This window comes from Corvus cornix, chromosome 19 (assembly GCF_000738735.6).
Source record: "Corvus cornix cornix isolate S_Up_H32 chromosome 19, ASM73873v5, whole genome shotgun sequence".
NCBI lineage: Eukaryota > Metazoa > Chordata > Aves > Passeriformes > Corvidae > Corvus > Corvus cornix.
In genome coordinates, this window is record NC_046348.1 from 4,838,227 (window position 1) to 4,855,830 (window position 17,604).

General features: G+C 44.9%; 1 protein-coding gene across 1 annotated transcript in view; it reads left to right on the plus strand.

Annotated features, from left to right (window-relative positions):
* CUX1 (cut like homeobox 1) overlaps positions 1-17,604 on the plus strand; it is a 250,222-nt gene that overhangs the window by 221,412 nt on the left and 11,206 nt on the right. Inside the window, 4 exon segments of the mRNA XM_039562956.1 lie at positions 2,892-3,194; positions 7,482-7,670; positions 12,402-12,666; positions 17,261-17,604. Coding sequence (XP_039418890.1) covers positions 2,892-3,194; positions 7,482-7,670; positions 12,402-12,666; positions 17,261-17,604 — 1,101 coding nt within the window.

Consider the following 17,604-nt stretch of genomic DNA (forward strand, 5'->3'; position numbering starts at 1 on the left):
TGGTGGCCATGGAGTTTGCAGGTTGTTCTGTAATGCAGTTTTATATTGACAAAATGGTCCCTTCCTCCTTAAACACAAATGTGAAAACATCCAGTGAATATCACTTTTAAGAAATTGGATTGCTCTTAAGTTAGTGTTATTCTTCAGAGCGGTCTGGGGTTAAAAAAGCAGAGCAGGTTTTAAAGAAATAAGCTTTCAATGTATTGTTTCCATTGGAAATGTTCAATTGCTGCTTTGGAAATCTTAATGTCTATTTTTCAGATATCCTGAATTTGTGGCTTTGTCTTGTGAGGAACTTGAGAGAAATGAATACAGACAAATTATTTCATAAAGCATGTGAAATGGCTGTGGATTGACAGTTAAATCTGGAATAGTGAATACAGTCAATTTTCCCTTTGTTCTGTCAGCAGTCACTTGTACTGTAAATGTCTATTTAATTTTTTAAGTAGATTAACGGGAAATGTTTGCATTATTTGATTACTGAATTTACTTTCCCAAATAATGGATCTTTTCCTCAAATATTTATGTGATCTTGAAAATGTTTTTCCAGAAGGGAAAAATGCTAAAAATGAATGGGGAACATATTTTGAGTTATTTGTAGTATGTGTACATAATGCCTTGCCTGAAATCACTGTACACTTGCCTTTTGGTGGGGGAAAAAAAGCAGTTTGTCATCTGTACTGCCTTCCAAAATTAGATTCAGATAATCCCACCTTTTGGAGTAAATGAGCACCAGATTGGTCTTAAAAATGAAATTCAAGTAAGCTCTTGGTAAGTGATATAAAAAATAAATAAGCTAATATGTGAGCAACAGAGAGCATCTCAGTGATAAATGATAACACAGATTACCTTTGTTGTGTTCATAATTAGGCTGAGCAGGGAAAGGAGAGGGAGAAGGAGAAAATGCTTTTGTTCAGTCCTGTGTGGTTGGGCTTGGGGTTTTTTTGGGATTGCTTTTTTTTTTTATTTTGTCTTTTTTTTTTGCCCCCGTGCTCCGTGTGTGCATCTGGCTCACTGTGCACGGATGAGGAATTGTATAGGAGATTTGCAGCTGCTCTAGTTATTCAGTAAGATTTGTATAAGCTGGCACAAGGGACAAAATTAGAGGGAAGTTGAACGAGTGCCGTGCAGTTTATTAGCTAGGCAGCCATAATTTTGACCTTGCTGTGGGTTAAAGGACACAGACCTGAGAAGAAATCTGTTTATCATGTAGGGAATTCATGCCATCCCTGACAGTGTACAGTGAACAAGATGGATGATCTGCCAAATTGGTCCCTCGCATGGGTGAATCAGGGCAAATTTACAGTACGATTCCTTTGCTGCTCCTGATACAGAAATAACATTTCCTGGGGTTTCTGTTCAGTTGTATGATGACCCAGGGTGAGCAGAGAAAAGAAATAGGATTTGTAGGATCCCCTTTACCTTAAAGATTTACATGCACCTCACTTTCCTTTATGTCTGCCTCTTTTGCATCTCTCATAAAGCACTAAGGAAAAAGTCAGATTTTTAGGTTTGAGAGAGCAACTTCATGTGAGCGTGTCAGGGAAGCTCTTGAGTGCAGCATGGGAAAGCTCCCAGTACCTTGAACAACACTGTTACCCTCTGCTCCATTTGGGCCCGGCTTTTCCTGTGGTAGTATTTTCCTTTAACATTTGGGATATGTTTCCATGCTACACAGGCTGCATGATCTGGAATGATTTGACAATATTCTGGATAACAAACTCAAAAGCCAGTGAGGTTTGCTGGTAGCCATTTCCTGATGGGACCTGAGAACCCTCTGTGGTGGCACTGCAGGGCTCAGAAAACACGGCAGTGTTGGAGGGACTGGGTTTGGATGGGGTCTGGCCTCCTCCTTGTGCAGCTGAGAGCTCTGTCAGCTTCCTCCAGAGAGCTGGAGCCAAACCCACAGATGTATGAGGCTGGAATCCATGTCAGTAACCCTGCAAGTAAGGGATGGGAGGCAGCAAGGAGGAGGAGGCAGCCCCACAGAAATGGGAAAAACTGTGGATGGAGAAATCGCCTGTGCTCCTTATCTCCTGAATTCTTCTTGTAAACCACATTGCCTATGTGTTGTTGCTTTAAAAAAGGTTCAGAGTGTACCCTCAGATGTCTGGAATCTCTGAATAAGCTCAGTCAGTACGTTCTGTGAGAGATAAATTTATTGGGGGAAAACAACATTTTGTTCAGAACCTATTGTTGTTGGCAAATTAACAGATTGAGAAAGCTTTCTTTTAAACCAAGTGTCACAATAACAGATCTGGGTGTCTCCTGATCCACTCACTATCTTTATGTGGGATTCTCCAACACTTTAATTAATACAACATAATTACAAACTGTATTTTAATCTTGTTATTTCTGGACAAAGAGAATTGAAAAAATGTGATGGGTGTGATAAGAAACAAAATGAAATCAGTAACACTCTCAAGATAGAGAGTTGTATCAGTTGTAGAAAATCCCTCACTGACACTACAAAATAGTGGCTGAGTGAGTTTCTTACAAGTCACAGAAGGAAGTTTAAACCAGTCTAGAATCGTAGCTTTAAAACTGTCCTTATATAAAAATGTTGTGGCAAGCAAAACTGAGATTTCCTGACCAAGGAAATTGCGTGCAAACTTACAGACTATTGCACTTCAGTTTTTCCTGATTTTTATTTGTATTTGTACATCTTGTCTTAATAAGAAATCAGAGATGACTCAAGATAAAATTAGAAAATAATTCTTGTTTTTAAAAAGAGGCTTTTTAGTACCCAAGCCATAGCGAGTAGCATTTTGCATACTTAGGCATTTCTCTAAGTAGGTAGAATATAAATGAGGAGGAAAGTTAAATATCCTGCAATCAAAACATTACAATTATGCTAAAGTGGGGACTTCTTTCTCTCTTTTTAATTGCAGAAAGTACTCCAAAGACTTCTGCCAGTTGCAGTCCTGCTCCTGAATCTCCCATGAGTTCCAGTGAATCAGTGAAAAGCCTGACTGAGTTGGTGCAACAGCCCTGTCCCGCCATAGAGACGAGTAAGGATGGCAAATCCCAGGAATCCAGCGAGCCGCCTGCATCTGAATCCCAATCCACGACCCCTCTGCCGCTCTCGGGCCACTCAGCACTCAGCATCCAAGAACTGGTGGCCATGTCCCCTGAGCTGGACACCTATGGCATCACCAAGAGGGTCAAGGAAGTGCTCACGGACAACAATCTTGGTAATTCACTTCATTCTTATTTCTTGACCAAAATCATGTGTAAGTGTTCATGCTTTTATTGTTAGCTGCAGTAGATGTGTATGAGAATACTTGGGTTTGACTCTGGCCTAAGCTTTAATTTGCTAAAAAGATACCTAATCCTTTTAAACTGGTAGAAAACTCCTTTCAGATTGTCACACTCTACTTCAAATGTCATCACAGCTTTGCTCTTCCTAAGCTCTGCTCCTGGCTCAGCAGCCAGGTACTGCTCCTACCTCCCAAAACAGAGTCCAGCAGGCTGTCAGGACCCCCAGAACCTCAGAGCCAGTGAGATCTCCCCTTGGGAAAGGCTGTTTTCCCCCACACTTAGAGATTCCAGGCCCATTTTGGGTGGACTAGAGGAGCCCAGAATGGTTGAGGAGGGAGGTGCACCACAAACAGGAGTGCAGTGTCCCTGCAGAGCTGGGAGGGGAAATCCAGACCCAGCTGAGGTTTAGATGAGCCTGAGATAAGTGTCCAGGACCACTCAGTTATTCTGCTCAGAGATGTGCAAAGCTGAGGCTGCTCTTGCCTACAGATGGGTTTTTGGCTGTTGAATTCAGTGTCGTGACTGTTATTTGGAATAGTCACAGGGAATAACCTGATGTGAATATGGGAAATCCACACTAATACTGTCACTATGGCTCTAAATCACTGGTTCTTCATGTCTTGCTTCCCTCACAAGGCTTTGGGAAATGTTTATGGGATCCTTTGAGGTCTCTGGCAGGAGGGCAGTAAGGCTGTCCCAGTGTTACCTGCTCCTGCTCCTGGGTCTTAGCAAGGGACTCATCCCACCTGCATGAGGTGTTCAGAGGAATGTCTGGTGCTCTCCAGAAGTACCAGTTTCTCTTCCTTCACTATAAATAGGACCAAAAGTTTAGATTTAGACGGGTGGTGTTACTTATGTGAGAAGAATTTTATCTATATCATCTGAACATGATGACTGTAAAAGTAAAAACTCCTCTATTTTCGAATGTGAGGAAGCCTTTTTGCATCTAGACACAGAATAATGTGTTACTGTCTTAAAATTTTTTTAAAGGGGGAAAAATACTGGGATGGGGGAGGTCCCAAGTTCTCATTTAACATAATCTGGGGGGGGAAAGGGAAATGGCCCTGATCATTGCCATACCCTGAATGAGGCTGTGTTCCACTGAGCCCAGCAGAATTCCTTGCCTGTGCATTTGGCTTGGGCAGATGGTGGTTGCTTGTTCAGTGGAGATAACGTAGAGATAAAGCCCCAAATCATGGTAAGGGTTTGCAGGTCCAAGCCCCTGGTTTTTGGGCAAAATGCTATTGAGTGCTGTACCTGCTCTGGTGTTCCAGAGAGGTTTGAAAAAAAAAGTATTTTTGTTTACATTTGCTTTGATGCCATTTTTACTTAGTCTTTTTTATTTCCCATGATTTTTGTTTTCCTACAGTGTGGCTGACAAGCCTAAAAAGCAGCAGAAGAGCCAGGAAATGTGCCCCAAACTCTGCATTAGGTGTGGAACCAGTTTCAATGTCTCCTTTTGTGCCCTCAGTGTGCTAGTGCACCAGGTTTTCTGGTGCACAGGTTTCTCTGGTTTAGGCCACTGGGCCTTGTGAACCTGTCCTAGGCAACTGGTGGTGGCTGAGGTGTCCCAGTGTCACCAGCCAGTAAAGACCACGGTTGTACAAAACAGTTCAGACTGAGCTGGGCGGGTCTCTCCTCCCATCACCAGTTGGGGGAATGGCTTCAAAGTGGAACAGAGTAGGTTCAGATGGGATATTAGGAAGGAATTCTTCCCTGTGAGCATGGGGAGGTCCCAGCACAGGGTGCCCAGAGAAGCTGTGGCTGCCCCATCCCTGGAAGTGTCCAAGGCCAGGTTGGATGGGGCTTGGAGCAACCTGGGATAGTGGAAGGTGTTCCTTTCACTAGGGGTTGGAACTGGGTGATCCTTAAGGTCCCTTCCAACCCCAGCCATTCTCTGATGGTTCTGTGGCTTCAGCAGATGATGTTGGCAGTGTTCACATTGAGATGCTGCTGATGTTCTGAGCCCCAAATGTCTGAGTAACCTCAGTGATTCCCTGCTGGGCTACATGGAACTCACAGAGGGAAGCAGATGCACTCAGCTGTTTAAGGGTAGGGGATATTGGGAATCTTGTAGGAAGGGTCAGGACTATCCATGAAACCAACACAGTTTTGTCTATTAGGATCTACATCAGTGGGAATGAGCATGAAGGATGGGGAGAAGGTTTAGGAAACCTGTGCTTGAAAATATTCCCGTTATTGACAGTGCTCTGATGGAGCGTGATACACCTGCTACCTCCCAAGGATGATTTCTGACACCTTCCCCCTTAGCTTGGGAGTCTTTCAGGTGTCTTATCCTGTCCTGCCATATCCTGACATAAAATAAACAACACAAACATCTTTAGCTTTGTTCTTAACACCTAGAGAACATGATGTTACCTCCTTCCATGTTTGCATTTTTAATTTTTAGGCTGTAGTTTGAGGTTCATTTCCTTCAGCAGCACTGCCAGCACTGCTCATTCCCAATCCTTACGCAAATCTGTGCCCATATTCCTGTTCATGTGGCATCACAATAAGAGATTGTTAAAGTAGCTGTGTTATCTTGCTAGTAGCTGGCAGGTTTACAGGGAAATGGATGAGGCCTTGCTGATGTTTTTAAATACAAACAGGGAGCAGGTTACCCCAGCAATACATGTGATGAAGACATAAAGATAAAATTGCCCGTGAATTACCTTTTTTGTCTGATTTTCCTGATATTGAGGGTAGTAGAAAATCACTTATTACTCAGGAACTTAAGTGAATTCTGAATGTAGGTTTCTGTTGAGTCTGTAAGAACTGTTTCCAGGGTTCGTTTCAGAGCTTATTAGCAGAGTGTCAAGCCCTGTCCGCCTTTCCCCTCTCTGCCTCTCATTATCTCAGCTGCTTCCTCTGAAAGCTTTGCAGACTCACCTGCCCCATACCTCTGAGTGGGATGTTCTGCAGCTTCTGACTGGTCCCACATTTTCTCCTCCCCATACAGGCAAAAAAAAACTCACCAGGGCAAAAGCCTTGGGATGTTTTTAAAGAGAAGGAGGAGGGGAGTTAAGCGCAGGGGGTGGGTCTATAGAGCAGATATTTTCCATGAGCTGTTTGTGTCAGGATCAGGGAAGGCTTTGAAGGCAAGAGCTAGTGGTGCTTTTGCAGGTGTGGGCTTGTCCTGCAGAGCTGTGGGGTCAGAAGCCCCCACTCACCCCCACTGTCCCTTAGGGATCCGTTGGTTAGCACTGGCTACGAGTGCTGAGACGTGAAGGGAGAATGTTTTGTGTGTTAGTGAGGACACTCAAAAGCTGCAGATCAGACACAAGACCCTGAGGCCTAAATTTGGGGGTTACAAAAAGATCTTTTAGGTTACCTTGAAATCCCATGATAGCAGCACTTGTATCTTAAATCCTGATGACTCAGATGACTCCAGGCTCTCTCCTGTACCAGAAGCTGGTATCAAGGCAGTTCAGCTGAGGAAAAACACTGAAGTGAAGAGGGTTAGAAAACAGCTGTGTGGTTGGGTTTGAGCTGCACAGGCATTTTCCCCAGTCCTTGATACGTTAGACCTTTCCCATATAAAATCATTGTCAGCCCACGTGAACACTGTGCACTGTAAAGCATTTGCAGATTTTACCCTGCCAGATGACAGCATTTTGTAAGAGAACTAAAATTAAGTATTTTTAACTAGCTATAGTGTAGAGATTGTAAAAAAAAAAAAAGTTGTATTACAAATTCTGATTATTTCTAGTGGGTAAGACACAGTTAGATCTCCACAGATAGCCCAGAAATTCCATACATGTTTCTATCAGGGCATTTGTATGGCCAGTGCTGAAGGGGGAGGTTGCATTGCTCTTGGTTCACTGATTGCTGGAATGTTTGGATTGCCCTGTTGGAGCAAAGCTGTGGTACTGCCCTCCTGCATAAGAGCTAAGTAGCCTCCCTGCTCTCCCTAGTTGCCTGCTTAGAGAGAAGTTCAGTTTATTTTTCCTCTCCTAATTTTATTTTCCGCACACTGTTTCACTGTAAGGTCCCGCTCCCCAAACGTGTCGAGCTCCCTTCTTTATCCCAGGCAGATCCTGAGGATTAAACTAAAGCTCAATATTTACCCTTCTAGTGGGGGGCAGAACATTTATTCTCCTTAATGTTTCTTCTGGGTTTTGAAGCAGTTCTGAAGTAAGAATAATTGAGGAATGATCTCGTGTTCTTTTCCGTGAGCGTCTCGGCTGAGCGAATTCATGCGGTTCTCAATTTCGCATTAGGTCAGCGTTTGTTCGGGGAGACAATCCTAGGGCTGACACAAGGCTCTGTCTCAGACCTGCTGGCTCGCCCCAAGCCCTGGCACAAGCTGAGTCTGAAGGGAAGGGAACCCTTTGTCCGCATGCAGCTGTGGCTCAACGATCCCAACAACGTGGAGAAGCTGATGGATATGAAGCGCATGGAGAAAAAAGGTAACCGGTAGCAGAGTGCTGACTCACGCCTTCCGCTCTTCCCAACATCAGCCTGGCTTTTATAACCCTCCATAAATAGTGGAGAGGCAGCATTGATCCAATGGTATGAGGGTTATGCAAAAGGACTTCATGACAGCTTTTTTGGAGCTTTTATTCGATGCTTGCTCGAGCAGATACATCTCAAAATTAAAAGAAAACAAACACACAACAAAAAGCCAAACCCAAACCCTAAATATTCACCAGCTGCTGGGGAGTCATTGCTGTTTTCTCCTATAGATTAATTGCTGAGGCCCTGGTGTATCACTGATAACTTGCCTTACCAAATGAAAAATGTGAGTTTGGGAGCTGGCTTTGGGTTATTAGTTAATAGTGCTGCAGCTGGTCACAGATGTCGGGCTGGAAGAACTGTGCATTGATTCCTGGGAGAGCTCCTTGCCAGTCCTGCACTGATGGTTGCTGGGAGGAGAGAAAAATGCAGCCTTTATAAAAGGGTGTTGGAGAATAATGACATTTGTAGCCTTTATAGGGAGGGGGAAGGTGATTGTGTTAATACCATAAAATTTGTGTGTTATGCTCACATAAAACAGAGTCACGGGGATGGACCTGTGAGTGATCTGAGTTGTTACTGGGTATCTTAGTAGGGAGTACATCCTGCAAATTTATCCAAATCTCTCCATTTTAAATTCATCACTAAAACCCTGTGGTTATTCAGAGCCCTTTTTTTAGTATGTTCGTGTGATTTTACAAGAGACTCGTGGGCTGCCATTATCAGCAGTTAACTAATTAATGATATATACATCTCTGGAGCTACCCCTTAATGATATTAGCACAGACATCATTAATCGTGTACACTGAAAGCTCTGCTGTTGACTGATGTTCTGAAAGCATTTACACATTTGATCAAGAACTTGGTGATTATATTTAAAATTGCAGTGAGGGAGCTTCTGGGAAAATTATAGTCTTGCAGGCTTTTAAGAAGAAATTCAAACCCTTGTCACAGTAACCAGTATAATATAAAGCAGTGTAGTATCTTAGCACAACTTGTGTATGATCTTCCATGGGGAGTAAAATCCACTTGGGTTTCCCTCTTACAACTGTAAACCAAAGGGAATCGTGAGGGGTTTTGCTGTATTAGAAACATGGCAGAAATAAAATTGTCAACTAGCTGGATTTTTATAGCCTCACAGAGAATATTGCCCATAATGCAGGAAAATAAAATAAAAATAATTTAAAAGTAGTACTGACAATATCCTTTCTAAACTATTTTCTAAACTGGATTGTTATCAACTAGTGAGCGATACATATGGTCTGTAGATGGCACCTGAATAGAGATAAGGCCATAAATCATTGAGACTCTGCACTGAGCTCCTGAACTGTGCAAGTGCTGTCCTCAGAGCAGAGCAGTCTAAAGTGAATTCAACCCTGTATTTTCTGCAGAATCCTTTCATGCAGGTAAGGATCCTGTGATTTAACCTTTTAAATTGCTCCAGAGCCACATTAAGAATTTAACTTTCCCTTCAGCTAATGTCAGTTAAAGAACAATGTGACTGGGTCTGCTTCCAGTGAAACATTATTATCAATTATTTCTCTGCCACATTTTATTAAGGGAGTAAATTAATAATTATGATAAAGGTGAGCTGCATATCTCCTTTTTTTCTGTTCTGTCAGTGTGAAGTTTGTGCTATAAATGTCCATTTTAAGAGGTTCTGAAAATTTGAAGTGTACATTAACCAACCTCTTTGGAGGGAGCTGGGGGTTCATGCTCACTGGGCTGAGACATTCTGCACACCTTTCCTGCCTTGGAAGGGTTCATTCCTCTCATAACTTCCAGGGTGTTGGGCTGCTGGAGCATCACACTCCTCACAGAACAGCACTGCTGTCAGGAGAAAATTGAATTCCCTTTATTTCCCCATTATTTCACTTTTTAATAATCTTGTTCAATACCACATAAGATAAAAATTATATTAAAAGGGGCTCTCTTTTATCTCAGTGGGCAGCTGTGCAATGCTGTCTGTGGCATCTGTAGCTGGGCACATGCTGGGGAGTCTTCCCAGAGGGACACGCAGATGCTGGGGGGGAAAGGTGTAACTCAGTCAGTCTCAGACCCAGATCCAGACCTTTGCCCAGAGTACATCTGAGTTTCCTTTTTCTTCATATGTCTCCTGAGAAGTGGAGACTGGTCACAGACAAAAATCAAACTTCTCCAAAAATAAAGTGTGTTTGCAACTTGGATTCCAGTTTGAGCCTTGCTGTCACTGCAAATGTGCTGAATGATCTCCTTATGTTGTCTACACGCAGCACATATGTTTAAAAATAAAAATTAAAATGGAAAAAGCTTTTAAAAATGTCATCTAAGTTTCCAGAGACCAGCATTAAAGCCTGAAGTCTGAGTCCTAGTTCTGCCTTTGGCCCAGTGGAAATTCATCCTGATAATAGATTATCCTCCAGAAAACAATTGCTCTGACGGAACAGTGGGACATCCTCCTCTTTATTTGTATTTTAATGAAATATGTGCTTTTATATAATTTGTTCCGTTCACATGAGAGCAACCCAGCTCAGCCAGTGCACCTTTTGTGATCCCAGTGTGAGGTTACAGGCACAGAGGAAGGAATGACATTTTTCCCAAGCTCTCACAGCTCCGGGCTGTCCTTTGCTGTTGAAGACAGGAGCTCTGCCCTGCCAGAAATCCCATCCTTTGGAGAGCAGACGAAGGGAGATCTGGCCCATCCTGATCATCCCTGGGTGTCTCATGCTGACTCAATCATCTGACCAAATTCCAGAAACTCCAGTTAGAGGTGGTCTGAGCACCTTTCACATCTTTCATGCCAGGTTCTGTTTTGTCTCTTGGCCTCCTTGAAGCTGCTGCCCATTGCTGAGGTGATGGATGTTGTCCTCCAGCCTCTTGGTTCTGCTGTACAAGGAAACAAGGCAGCCTTGTCTGTAGTTTGCATGTCAATGCAAGTTGGAAATAACACCCAGGAAGGAGTTTTGAGATTAAAGACGTTACAGAAATATGAGATTATCTTTCTGGAATGATTAATTCCATGGTTGAAGGTTGTAACAGTTCCTTGAAGGCTACAAAAATAAGGCCAATGGGTCACCTTGAAATAATGCAGATTTTTTGCAGTTTTACCTCTGGTTGGAACAACTTAAATAGGTGGATTTTTAAAGGAAAATTATTTTTAAAAAAACCCTTTGTTTTTTATGGTTATTTCAAACGTGTGCAGGACTGTATCACATCAGAGTGATGGATCACAAGCAGCTCACGTTGTGTTCCATATCAGTGATCTTACACAGTAGGCAATCCACAGGTAATCTGTCATGTTCAGGAAAAACAAAATGTGGGCCATGCAGATACCCCCAAAGGTTACAGAGTGTGTTCAGAATTCACTTCCATGATAGTAAAGCCACAGTGCCAAAGGTCCCACAGGAGGCACCATGGAGAGGGCAGGGTGCTGGAACCCACTGGAGCCAGAAAACCTGGCCAGTCCTGGAGGGAGCCCTGCCAGGAGACGTTGGCTGGGCTTTGAACACTGCAGTTTATTTGATTGCACTGAATTTTTATTCTTTGTGCAGCCTCAGCCTGAAGGCAGAGCTGTGGGGACAGAAAAATTGAATTTTTGAAGAACTTGGTTGCTGACCAGTGTGACTGGCCCCACATTGGTCCCTGGCACCAGCCAGAGCTCCTGGCTCCTGGAGATTTAATGCCTCCTGGATTGATGTCAGGCTGGTGTGTAATCTGGAACTTAATAGCCGAGGTTATCAAATTGCAGCTCTTGAATACATAAACTCTTAAATATCTAGAAGGTATTTAACAGGCCATTAAATATTTTATTGACAAGATTCATCTATATTTGCTGTTTTCAGCCCTCTCATTAGCAATGCTTGTGCATGATACTGCCAGGTGCAGTAAATCCCACCTCTCCATGCCCGGTGTAAATCAATCAAGTCAGTGACAGCCTTTGCTGGGTCTCCTTCCTTGCAGAATTTGCCAGGATAATTCACTCCCAGTCAGGGAGGAAGGTCAGTGGCAGGATCACAGGCTCCTGCCATCAGCCTCACCAAGCCCATCAGCGCAGGGAGAGCTTTCTTAAAAGTGTCTGTGTTTTGGAAGGAGCTTTGTGTAGGGGAGGAGGGTGCTGGGGGCTGGTTTTCTTTCATAACCTGTCACGGCCACAGCAAAGAGCTGTAGGGAAAGGCAGCAAACACCTGATGGGTTGTTCAGCCCATCACTGGGATCTCCGGGCTCCAGGCGCCATCGTGTGTTGGAGATGGCTTGGGAATGCTGCAGCTCCACTTCCACAGGCATATTTTCCTTAGTGTCAGAGAGATCTCCGTGTACACCTGAAGTGTTTTAACCACCAAACGCCTTTCAGTCAAAATGAAGCACAACTGTCCCGATCAGGGCCTTATGTGGGAGTTCACTCCTCCTGAAGGAGTGAATCTGAAATGAGTCGTGTGAACTGAACCCTGTCATTTGTGTCCCACGTTCACTGTAAAGGCAGAAAACTCTGGCAGGTTTCCAGCTGATTTACCCTCTTTTCTTCTCTTTCTGCCTCTTGCATCCTCCTTGCATTTGGTCTCTGGTGGTGCCCCATCCTTCCTATCCCCTCCCAGCAGCCCATCCCTGCATCTCCCACCTGCCATCTCCGTGTCTGTCCCTCAGCTCGTGCATCCATTGATTTTGCATTTGTATTCAGCCGGGGCTGATCCAATGTGCTTCTTTTCCAGCCTACATGAAACGGCGGCACAGCTCCGTCAGCGACAGCCAGTCCTGTGAGTCCTCATCCACTGGCATTGACTACAGCCAGGGCGCCAGCCCCCAGCCCCAGCACCAGCTCAAGAAGCCCCGGGTGGTGCTGGCACCGGAGGAGAAAGAAGCTCTCAAACGAGCCTACCAGCAAAAGCCATACCCATCACCAAAAACCATTGAGGAACTCGCCACGCAGCTCAACTTGAAAACCAGCACCGTGATCAACTGGTTCCACAATTACAGGTGCGTGGCCTCCCGGGAGCCCTGCCCCTGAGGGATGTGTTGGCTTGGCTTTGGCAGGGTGCAGCTCTGCCTCAGCAGACTGTGTCGGGTGGTTGTACAAAACGCACAGCTTTGACAGCAGGGAGGTTCTCACTAACACAGTGCTAATGCTCCAGACTAATTTTAAGTCATCCCTGAGGAGCAGCAATATTCACATATTGATGTAAGTAGTGCTTTTAAACAGAAAGTCTGGCTTTTGGGGTGGGCGTGGATGTAGAGATGTCCACTGATGAATATTTATAAACCCGCTGCAGCAAGCCAGGCTGCTCTGTCTGACTCACATGTGCACACACACAGACACGTGGCGGGGTGTGTGGTGGGTGTTGTCCCTGGGTCACTGGGTGGGGGGTACTTAGAAATGTCCTTTACTGGATGGTATCAGAATTGCCCTGCTTTCATTGTGTCATTTTCCTGCATCAGAACAAAAAGAGGATTTTCTTTTAGGCCTTGAGTCATCGAGCTCTGAAAATAGGTGCAGTGTTTGTGCTGTGTTTCTAGGAAGCTTTGTGGAGTCCTGAAGGACAGAGAACCAATAACCCTGAAGTCAGATGTGGCCACAGAGAGGGACTTCTTACAAGGGCATGGAGTGCCAAGACAAGGGGGAACAGCTTTAAACAGACAGAGGGCAGGGTTAGATGGGATATTAGGAAGAAATTCTTCCCTGTGGGGGTGGTGAGGCCCTGGCACAGGGTGCCCAGAGAAGCTCTGGCTGCCCCATCCCTGGAAGTGTCCAAGGCCAGGTTGGACGGGGCTTGGAGCAACCTGGGATAGTGGGAGGTGTCCCTGCCCATGGCAGGGGGTGGAACCAGATGAGCTTTAAGGTCCCTTCCAAACCATTTCATAATTCTATGATTTATTTTGTTGTTATGGTTAAGTCATCGAGTCCCACTGAAATAAGATGTTGGTCTGTTCAGTTCCTTTCTCATTTGAGGAGGTACCTTCTCCACATTTGAACCCCTGAAGCAGGTTTTCGCCTAGAGACAGCGATAAAAAGAGACAAGGCTGGAAGAGCACATAAGAATTATAAGGATTTGAATAAACATATTATCAACTGTGCTTGGGATTGGGAATCCTAATTAATGCGGCAGACTTTTCTCCAAGAAATTTGTGCTAATGAATATTGAACAGGTACAGTTAAGCTACCAGATTTAATACTATTCTGCTCCTTCACTCAGAGCCAGTAATGTTCCTAATTAGTCCAGATTGCTAAACTTGTTTGTTTTTAAAAACTGCTAACATTTAAAGGGTAGTTTTTCACTTTGGCCCTTCTCAGCTTTTACCAGGGAAGTTGCTGAAGCAAAAGCAGCAGAGTTTAATGAACTATCTCAGAAATATTGTGCACAATAGTTAAATAATGTTTATTGTAAACAATACAAAATTTTTTAAAAAACCCCTAGTAATCGTATTTACACTGAATTTCACTGCCTTGAATTCAGTACAGATGCAGCCTCTTTCCACCGCTCAGAGTTCTCCAAACGCAGGCCTCTTCCAATTCCCACTTCCAGGCAATTATACACAAGTTGGAGGGATGCCTATGAAAATATGTTCCCTTCGGCCTGACAGCAAAATGTGCTGTTCTCACTTGGGCAGACGAGCGCGGGAGCGCTGGTGGCAGGTGTCACCTCCCTCATTAGCACGAGATCTCTGCCTGGGCGTGCGGCGAGAAGGCGCTGCAGACCCGCGGGGATCGGCGGGTTCAGCCCCACCTTCCCGGGGAGTAGGTGCTGACAGCTGGACACAAAATAAAACCCGACAAACAGGGCGCTGAGGGCTGGGGGCAGCACAAGGCTGAGCATTGAGTGATCTGGGCCTGCTCCCAGATGTGCTGCTGGGACTCCAGGGCTTTCAAAAGCTGTTTCAAGCCTGTTTGGAGCCCTGTGTGCTCTGAGCACTGAAAAATCAAAACACAAACCTGGATTTTTTCCCCTTGACAATAACTTTCTTAGCTGTCATGCATGAATTTCTCTTGAATCATTTGTAGGATGTTGCAGAAGAGGGACAGGTTCCATCTTATGTGAGGGGAGGAGGGTCTGACTGTTCTGCAGCTCGTATGTTGCAAGAAATGGGTGGTCTTTCTGTCTTCTCCAGGCCACACTTTATTTATCCCTTTTAGACTCTTCCCCAGCCATTTTTTGTCCAAACTGAGGAGTTTTTATACAGAAGCAGTTCCACATCTCAGACCATCTGCTTGTGCTTTAATACTAATTTTTCCTTAAAGTAGCTTCAGATAAAGGAGGGCACAGATTTGTACAAGTTTGTCTTGCTGTCATTTGGGAATCATGTTGCAGTGATCTTTTTCCTTTCGAATTCAGCCCAAATCTCACTTTCCAAAGGTGGTTGCTGCAGCAGGATCTACCTTTATATCCACCAGATGGAAAGTCAGCATTAGCATTTCTTTCCTGCAGCAAAAAGAAATGCTGAAAAAAATATCCTCAGCAGGCAAAGAAATAATTCACTTCAGAATATAAATGGGTATAAAGGATTCTGACATGTCTGCAAACTTCTCCAAGTCTATGGCTTTGCATTCATACCAGTCACAGGGCTCTCAGAATATACAATAAATACCCCTTGCTGTGCACTGGTGAAGCACATACAGGACACATCACAGTTTGAGGCTCTGATGTCTAAAGAATGGTACAAAATAGCAGGAGGCAGGAATTTCTCTCCCACATCACCTGTGGAAACTGACACTTAAACTCAGTAAGGCCACAGAGATGATACTACAGATGTATCAGGAATGAAACCTGACTTTCTGGAATTGTAATCCAGCGCTCTTGGACCCTGAATTCTGAGTGTGTTTTTCAGTGAACTCCATGTTTGCTGGTTTTGGTGTTGCGGGAAGGCTTGTCCAGGGAGCTGCAGCAAACACCCAAGAGATCTCTGATGTTTTGAGTTCCACTGGTGAAAGCCAACAGGGCGTGTAGATGTCAAGGCCAACACCTTCCCCAGCTGGAATGCTCTCTGGAATTCTCTAGCTGCTGTCACCAGCTCTTCTTTACCATAAGGATTTAATTACTGTGTTAATCGGGAGCCCGACCACATTCCAGAAGCAATATACTAGGTGTGAATTCCAGGGATTTCCACAGACATGGGTTTGCTCTGGTCAGATTCTCAGCAAGGATGTCATTGTTCAGTACCTGCTGGAGCTGAGGTATTTTAAATGCCATGCAGACACAGAGCTCTTAGCAGCCTCCTCTCCTGACCGTGGGAGTGTTACAGAAGCACCATGTTCTGGATCAATGTCCATGCAGGGAGATTTTAGGCAAAAATAGAGCCTGATAATCAATGTTGCAGGATTCGTGCAGATCATGGTAATAGAAAATTAATGTTAGCACCTGTTAGGTGAATAATATTCTCCTAGGGAAAATTACAGACCCCCTAAATCCTTCAAAAGTGTGGAGTCAGCGAGTCACTGCTGAAATACTCTGTTGCATTTCAAGTAAGTCAATAAGATCATTAGCTTCAAAAGCAGTATTCAGGTGGTGTTCTGCATTTAGCCAAATGTTTTTCCATTGTGTGCTGTCTTCCATAGCAGAGTTAAGGAAAAATAGAAAATCCTTACAGCCATCAGCACTGGGGCTGCGTTTCATTGTGGTCTGCAGGCCCCTTGGCAGTTCCCTGTGGCTGAAACCAAGAGTTTTTTATCTTCACTCTGAAAGATGCTAAGTTTTGGTAAACTTTCACCAGGCCTGTGGTCCCATCCCTGACCCCGGATCATCGAGGCTCCCTCTTGGTTATGAATTAGGACTTAAATGGTGTTCATCATTTCTCCCATGGATGCAGCAGGACACAGAAGGGGTTAACCCAGACCCTAAGGTTTTTCCATAAACTTTTCTGTACTTGTGAGGGGTTTTGGGAACTCCTAAGCAGAGAAGGAAGAGGGAGGAAGGCCTGAGTTAAGTGGCAGGGGTGGTGTGTTTGGGGTATTCTTGCACTCCAGGCAATTCTACCCACATACGGAGTGCAGTCATTCCCATGGAATGCACTGCTTGACTTGTCACTATTCATGTTCAGAAATTGATTTATTAAATAAAAAATGAGGCAAAAGTCAGACTAGCTCATAGACTGGCAGCCTGTCACAGGCTGGGCTTCCTCACAGCACTTTCAACACAGTAGGCTTGGTTTCATCTTTATTTCTCCTCGCTGTCCAGGAGAACACCAGGGAGCTTGTCCAGCTTTGTCCCAGTTTATCTCTTGTTTAGGCAGACTGGCTCATTTCTAGTAGAAATCTGAATTGTTTGTGTTTACAATCCACTTTATTCTAGATTTCCTAGAAGTGTATTCATATTTTTTGTTAAAAATACGAACTTCTCACCAGGGTAGTGGTGGACTCACCATCCCTGGAAGCAGTCAAACAATGAGTCGATGCAACACTTGGCCAGTAGGGTTTGGTGGTACTTGGTTGGAAATCGGACTTGATGATCTCAGTAGTCTCTTCCAGCCTGAATGATTCCATTAAAGGCCATCTTTAGTGGCATGGAAAGGGCATTTTTAGTGAAGGTGGGCATCTCCTTTTGGCCCTGGCAGACTCACATCCCTCTCCTCTGTCTCGTAGGTCCCGCATCCGCCGGGAGCTGTTCATCGAGGAGATCCAAGCCGGGAGCCAGAGCCAGGGCGGGTCGAGCGACTCCCCTTCGGCCAGAAGCAGCAGGGCGGCCCACAGCTCCGAGGGGGACAGCTGCGACGGCGTGGACGCGGAGGGCCCTCCCGACGGGAAGCCGAGCGGCCCGGAGGCGGACGAGTTCAGCAGTGCGGCCGCCAAGTCTCAGGGAGGGCCCGCCGAGCCGGCTTTCGAGGCGGGGGAAGAGGCACTGCGAGGCGCCAGGCCTTCGGAGAAAGCGGAGCCGGAGAGCCTGGAGGACACCGATGACGAGGGCCGGCTCAGAGCGCCGCGCCAGA